The 7,799-nt window shown below is 32.9% G+C and overlaps 1 protein-coding gene across 1 annotated transcript; it reads left to right on the top strand.

Annotated features, from left to right (window-relative positions):
• Nucleotides 1–3,523: 3,523 nt before the first annotated feature.
• On the top strand, nucleotides 3,524–6,775 carry LOC108335552 (type IV inositol polyphosphate 5-phosphatase 9). The gene is made up of 8 exons (XM_017571587.2): nucleotides 3,524–3,771; nucleotides 3,852–4,018; nucleotides 4,160–4,267; nucleotides 4,350–4,671; nucleotides 4,898–5,082; nucleotides 5,696–5,804; nucleotides 5,994–6,148; nucleotides 6,336–6,775. The coding sequence occupies exons 1-8, from the start codon at nucleotides 3,751–3,753 to the stop codon at nucleotides 6,583–6,585; spliced, it is 1,317 nt and encodes a 438-aa protein (XP_017427076.1). The 5' UTR covers nucleotides 3,524–3,750; the 3' UTR covers nucleotides 6,586–6,775.
• Nucleotides 6,776–7,799: the final 1,024 nt, after the last annotated feature.

The following is a 7,799-nucleotide window of genomic DNA, read 5'->3' as shown; positions in this document are numbered from 1 at the left end:
CCTCTGTCTTCACGTAATTCATAATATAACCAATCATGTTGTAGTTTCGTTTGACACTTTTTGTTTTTTGTGACACTTTCTAGATACTAATAGTGCAAACCAGACAATCAAAAGAAGATTCTTAGAAAGGGGATTCAATGTCACCAACCTTATACATAGTGGACTCGAACTCTTGTTAATTGTAAAACCAATGAACTTCTATATATCATTTTTTTAATTTAATCCATCCATTTCCATATTTTGATTGGATTCAGTTAGTTCTTTTCTTATCTTTTTACTGTAGATGATTACAATATTATTATAAAATTGTAGATGATTACAATATTATTATCAAATTGGGTAGATAAGTCATTTATTTTATTCTCAAGTTATAATATTTAATAAATAGAAATACTAAAAGGTATGGTACAATAAAATTTATCAAGTCTTTTCATTTTGGAATCACGGTAAAAGGGTTTTTAACGTGTCTATTATATTTTGGTTTTTTTTTAAACCAAAACATAAAAAGGTACGATAGCATTTATGCAATTTTTGCAAACACATAAATCTCAGTTAAAAAAACGATGTCATATGTAGTTTTTGACTTCGGTTAAAAAACAACTGAAACCTAAAGGGATGTCAGATAAGTATAAATTTGACATTTTCATCTAACAACACTCTGAACAGGGTCTATGTATTTGGTTCTTTTCAGAACCGATGTCATAGGGTCCTGACATTCCCACCTACAGAGTGATATTTCAAACTGTTCAGATTTTGATCAGGTATGGCTTCGATTCTTTTTAGAAATGGTACCATAGAGCCCTTATGCTCTGGTTTCACGAAGATCCGAGGTCAAATGTGTGAACCAAATTTCAATAATGCCACCAAAAGTTTTATTTTTTAATTATTCGGGAGGCTTTAAGCAATGGTTCTTAGTAGAGCTGATGCCATAGACCAATTATTACTTTGGTTATTAAAATAATCGATGAAATATGTGTTCCCAAGATAAAAAATAGTGAAAAGTTTGGTATTATGATTATTATTTATGATGATGTATCATTATGTTATTATTAACTACTCTTTTATTATACTTGAGGTAAATATTATTCCAATGATAACATAAGTCCACATTTCGTGTTGATCATATAAATACAACTAGTATTCTCCAAGGAATACTTACTTAATACTCACCAAATATCTCATACTCATACTCATTGATCCTAAACTCTCTTACTAAATTGATTATCGAATAGTTTTTTTGTAGGGCGATCTCTCCCCTTTAAGCAATAAGAAATTCCATTTCGACCAGCAAGAGCTTTCAAGTCACTGCTAGGATCTTGTCGATCACATGTCCACAAATTCATGTTCAAAATCCTAATAAGATCATTTGGTGTCACCATGGGGCTCAAGTAAAACTTTATCTTGCCTCCATGTATGAAATTTGTCGTCTTTCCCTCTTTGGTTGCTAGCCATGCTAGGTGTTGATTTGTGAAAACAAGTGAGGCTCACAAGCATGGAACTCACTAACATAAGAAGTTTTTTTATGGTCCTAAACATCGTCCTTCGTCTCAATGACGTCGATGTTATTGGGAACGTGGATTCCATCATTCCATCTTTGCCCATCGCAAGTAATATGTGTCTGTATTCTTTATATACTTGCTAACGATGTAGGCGTGGAGGACCAAGACTCGAAATCATCGCAGTACAGGAAGATGATTCTATTTGACCCATCGACAAGCTCTTGCCCAGGTTTAAGAGGGTGCTGAAAGCAATCGTCATCATCATTTGTGCAAAGTGCAAAAACGGTTTAGTAAAAACCATCCCCATGCTATTGCAACTACCATTACCTGGAGATTGATTTCCTTAGGGTTTATTTCGGTGACTAAGATAACGACGTCATCAAATTCAATAACGACGTCACCACTCGAGGTCAAGCTCAACTATCTCGTGAGATGTAATAGAACCTGGTGGTAACCCTTCAACAAAACAATGAATAGTACAAGCAATGTGATATCGAGCTTAAGGCCCTGTGTGTTAAAGGACAGACAAACCTCTTATAACTCCAAGGGCTTCCACAAGATGGAATACAATCCACTGGCGAACCTCAAACAGAACAAAGAACAACACAGGCATTATGACACTAAGTTTAAGGCCCTGCACGCTCAATGACAGGTGAACCTCCACAAACTCTAGGGACTTTAGCAGAGGCTGACTGGCCTGAAGAATGAGAGATCATCTCCCCAACCTCGGCGGGACTCCCATGAAAAAGGCCCCTACAATCCCTGGATGAAACACAGCTCACCAGCTCAACGAAGTTCGCGTGGGAGTCGAGACTGCTATCCTCAATGTCAGGCTCAAAGAGACCGGAGCAAGTCAACCCGACATAAAATAGAAGAAACACACAAACGCTCTCGCGACTCCAAACTAAAGCAAGATAGGCACAAACGTCACAACCTACATTGAGATGCAGAATTAGCAAAGTCATAGGATTCCATAGAGCATCCCAGAAAGCGAATAAACCAGTAAGAGTCAATTGAGTGGTAGCCGATTTGCTTGGCACAATTCCCGAAGTGCTCAAAGCAAATCAACCTCATGACCAAGGAGACTCTTGGATAATCCTGCCACTCAAGATGAGACCGTAGGCCTCGCATCTCTCGCCAGGATGGAGATTCAACAAAGTCTCAGAGATCTTGCAAACGTCTCGACAAGCATGTATACCACAAAGGACATAAGACTTCTCGGTCACACCACCAGACACTAGGGAAAAACAAACCAACCTAACCCATTTAATCCTAGATCGATATTGGCCAGCCAAAACTGGATCTAGTAAGGTTAGCCTGCCAATTGAAAAATGATTAAACTTTACAACCTATCTTGACTTGCTGCAGAGCTAGCCCGACTCATAGTAGGGCTAGCTTGACTCACATGCTAGCTCAAAATCCTTAAATAACATGTGTATTTTCAAGTAAAATCTTTATATCACCACAATATATATATATATATATATATATACACACAAAATATAATATACATTTTACCAATAATTTTTATTTTTTTTTTTCAAAATTTAACTTAGAATTGAAAAAAATTATTCACATATATTATTTAAATAAATTTGGTATTAATTAAAAAATGTTTTATATTGTATTGATATATAAGTAAAAATCGACGTAACTATTGTACATCTTAAAAAATTCGAAAATATGAACTAATTATTTTTTTATAGGCTATTGAATGATATAAAAAATGAGTAAGTTGTATTAATATAGTGATTTATATTTATATATTTGGGTCCATTTTGTGCATAATGAGGTTATTAAGACAAAGTTATAATAATGTCATCGAAAGCAGTCAAATTTCAACCTTGTCGTAAACAAAAATATGTGTTCGTTTTCCACCATTGAAAACGTCCTCATAATGTTAGCATGCAAACTTGTTGCGCAATACCTTGTCATGGACCACACTACTCCCACTTGCACCCTTTTTCAACCATTTACAAACATCAACATATCCTTCAATATATAACTCTACTCATCATCAAAAACACAACAATTCCTTTCTTCTCTCTCTCTTTCTTGAACAATCAATGCTACCAAAATGTTCCCTATAACATATCCAAAATCTCCAAAGGGTATATCCTCTTGCACGTCACATTAGATTAACTGTTCCTCCCATTCTCATCAATTTCTCACTCTTCTCATCTATTAACTTGTCATGTCATTCTGATCATTTTTCTGTCGCCAAAAGTAGCACAAACAACTGTTTCTTACCATGACCGGAAAGCTAACTGAAGTAAGTATACATATTCTTTACTAATTTCTTACCTATTCTTTACTTACATGAATCCGTTTTTGCATGTACAATTTCCTTAGTTCATGTGGCCAGCATTAGTCGCTAATAAGATACTCAACAAGCGTGTGGGAAGCAGCAATTTTATAGCAGATTATCCAAGTAACACAGAACCCCTGTTGGCTCATGTTCACTCATCACTCAGACCCAGAACAATTCTTATTGATCAAAAAGATACACAAAAGTACAAGTAAGAATTAGAACATCATATATTAATTCTGTGTGTCTTATTATATATCCTTCTGGCAACACCCTCACAGCACATAAGAAGGATGAAATGCAGTATCTTAATATATATGTTTCTGACATGATCATTCTTTAATGATTTAAGGATTTTTGTGAGCACATGGAACGTAGGTGGGGTTGCCCCAGATGAAGGAGTGAACATGGAGGATTTGTTGGAGACATGCAACAAGTCCTGTGACATCTATGTACTAGGGTATGAAAATTGATGTTCATTTGATAATTCTTTAGTATCATGCATGTGGTGCAACATCCTTAAATGTTTGTTTTCAACTTAGGTTTCAAGAAATTGTGCCTCTGAAAGCATCCAATGTGTTGGGGTATGAAAACAGTAAGATCTGTACAAAGTGGAACTCCATGATCAGAGAAGCCCTGAACAAGACCACACATGACAGGGATTTAAAAGATGAAAAGAAAAAGAATTGCTGCAAAAAGGAAGAAAATGATAATCCAGGTCCACAAGATTTTCAATGTATCATTAGCAAGCAAATGGTTGGTATAATGATATCTGTATGGGCTAAGAGACACCTTCGTCCATTCATTCAACATCTAAGTGTCTCATGTGTCGGATGTGGCATCATGGGCTGCTTAGGGAACAAGGTTACCTAACCAAACCCCACTTATTCATAATCATATTCAGTACCTTAATTAATTACCTTAATTGGTTTTACACTTTGCAGTTTTAATTATATGCTCATCGTCACTGTCAACATCAACTTCATTCAGTGTCCAAATTCTCTCCTTTCAGTTGGTTAGGAATAATAATTATATGTCCTCCTGATTAAGTTTATTTAATTTTTCTACTGTGACTGATTTGATTTTGCAGGGTTCTGTGTCTGTGAGATTTGTGTTACATGAAACAAGCTTTTGCTTTGTGTGTGGTCACCTAGCTTCTGGGGGGAGAGAGGGAGATGAGAGGCACAGAAACTCTGATGTTTCTGAAATATTTTCAAGGACAAGCTTTCCTAAAGGTCCTTTGCTTGATTTGCCAAGAAAGATTCTTGATCATAAGTAAGTAAGCAATGAAACAAGGTCCCAACATTGTTAATTGTAAACCCTCCAACTAATCAACCTCAATAATTGCTTTTTCATTTTATTTTAATAGTGATTGGGTTCCTTTCCCAACAAATCATGAAAACAAGGTTTCGATATTGAATAACTTTTTTTTTTGTTTTTTATTTTTTATGGCTGTTAAATTAAAGAATTTGCTACTTAATCGCCAGTTGAAACCATCATTGTATGTTTCCAGCTTTTGAATTTGTCCTACTGAACATTGAAGGCCGCCAAAACACTTAGAATATTATTCTTTGTTGGCTCTTTTGTCTGTAACTAAAGAAGGACTGTGAATTAATTAATTAGTGAAAAAGTGGCAAAGAGGTGTCAATTAGAATAAAACACAAGACATTTGCACCTATCAGTATCCACAGACATAGAAATATGATTAAAAAGATAAAACCATTTGACCTCTTTACTGAATATTAATAGAATTTACTTTCTGCCGACTTTAACCATTTTGTTAATTACTCAATATTCAAACAGAATTTAGTTTTAATTACTTTTACTTTGACTTACAAGTTGTATTATTTTAAGCATATTTAACTAATGACATGAGCATGTTGTGCAGCCACATAATACTGCTGGGAGATTTAAACTACAGAATTTCTCTACCAGAAGAAACAACACGCTTACTTGTTGAAAATGAAGACTGGGACTCCCTACTAGAACATGATCAGGTGTGTAAATCCATGAATAAAAAGTACAAATACACAAACATTAGAGTATAACCTTAATCACTCATTTTAATTAATTATATGATGAAGGTTATCTTCTTAATTATACTCTCATACACTTCTTATGTTTTACTTGGGAAATGAACATTAACTGTATGTTCTCTAACTTTGATTGAATAAATGAAATTGAAGCTAATGATGGAAGTGATGAGTGGAAACATGTTGAAAGGATGGCATGAAGGAACAATCAAATTTGCCCCAACCTACAAGTATTGCCCAAATTCTGACATGTACTATGGATGTTGTTATCACTGCAAAAAAGCAACAAAGAAACGAGCACCAGCATGGTAAGACATTTTCATGCCTGAATCTTAATTAAAGCTAATTAATGGTTTTTAAAAACAACATTCTTTCCAACAATAAATTCTGTTAAAGAATACTGTTAAACTAAAATAATTAAGAATTAAAGCTTAATGAGATTTACACTCACTTAACCTAATATTGCGAATGACTTTGGAAATTTTGATGTTATAGGTGTGACAGAATTATATGGCTAGGAAAAGGTTTAAAGCAAATTGAGTACAGTCGAAGTGAGTCAAAACTATCAGATCACAGGCCTGTGAGGGCATTGTTTATGGCAGAAGTGAGGGTTTCAGCAGCACTGAAAAGATTTGAAAGCTTGTTTCTGTCAGAGAGATTTGAACAAATTAAGACTCACTTTGATGAAGTTTCCCACACTGATGATGAGTTTGTACCTAAAAAGCAACCAAGTTTTCGGTTGTAATGTATAATGATTAGTATAATTAGTGTTGTTATGTACATCCATGCATACATGTTTATGTTTGAAACTGTAGTTAAAGAAGAAATTGAGAAGGGAATTAATTAGATGTGATGAAGGAAATTAATATAGTTAAAGATGATGTAGCTAGTTTTTTAAATTATCCTGCAGAAGGTGGAAATATGTCATGCAACATTCAAATCTATAATATATAATCCCACACATTTTCATGAAGCTTCGTCCTTTCAACCCAAACCAGAGTTCCATTTCTTTAATACATCTCACCAATACAATTTAACCTACTTTCATATGTTCAAGTAGTGTGGTCCTATTTATATTATTCATTTAAACCTATAGAAGTACTACCAATCTCAAAATCAAACTTTGAAGTCTTAAATATCTTTTTAGTTAACTAAATAAATGGGAGAGAGAAAAATTTAATTAATTAACTTTTTAGTCATCCATTTTCAATGTCAATAGTTACTAATTCAAACTTTTAAAACTCATTATTTTTAAACTATCAATTTTGTATTATTTTCTTTCTTATCATGACTAAAATGGCTCATCAAGTTACTTTTCAATTTTTTCTTATGTAATAAAAAGTTTGGCAATTTTCATGAAACCTTATTGATTATTCTATCATATTTTAAAGGAAAATGTTGTAAGATAAGAAAAACGTTTAGTGAGTATAAAGATAAAAATTGCATTATTTGATGCTTTACTTTGGATTAATAAGGAGAAAATAAATAGGAGTGATAAAAATAAATGAGAAAAAAATTAAAAGATTATGTGTACTTTGATGGATAAAAAGAAGAATAAAAAAGAGAAATAATTCTCTTGACTTAATTAGATGAGAAAAAGTAAAGAAATATAATGTTAAGAAAGAGAAACATACATAGAAAAAGTGTGATTAAAATTAGTATAATAGTTAAATTTATGATAATTATATAAATAATACCTTATAACTTAATATGTTATTCTTATATATTATTTTGTATGTATATTAGATTAATTTACATCTAATTGAAATTCAATCTTTAAAGAGTTAATTATGTTTTTACTTCCTAAACGCGATTTTACTTTTCTTTTGTATTAGAGTTCTAGGTTTTCATACTTGAGATTAAATCAATAACTTTGATTATTATATTTATTTGAAAAAATGACAACATGCAAACAAACATATATATATATATATATATAAATAACTATTGAAATTTTTT

Source organism: Vigna angularis, chromosome 10 (genome assembly GCF_016808095.1).
Source record: "Vigna angularis cultivar LongXiaoDou No.4 chromosome 10, ASM1680809v1, whole genome shotgun sequence".
NCBI lineage: Eukaryota > Viridiplantae > Streptophyta > Magnoliopsida > Fabales > Fabaceae > Vigna > Vigna angularis.
Note: the sequence above shows the minus strand (reverse complement) of the source record. Positions and strands in the feature narration are given on the sequence as shown.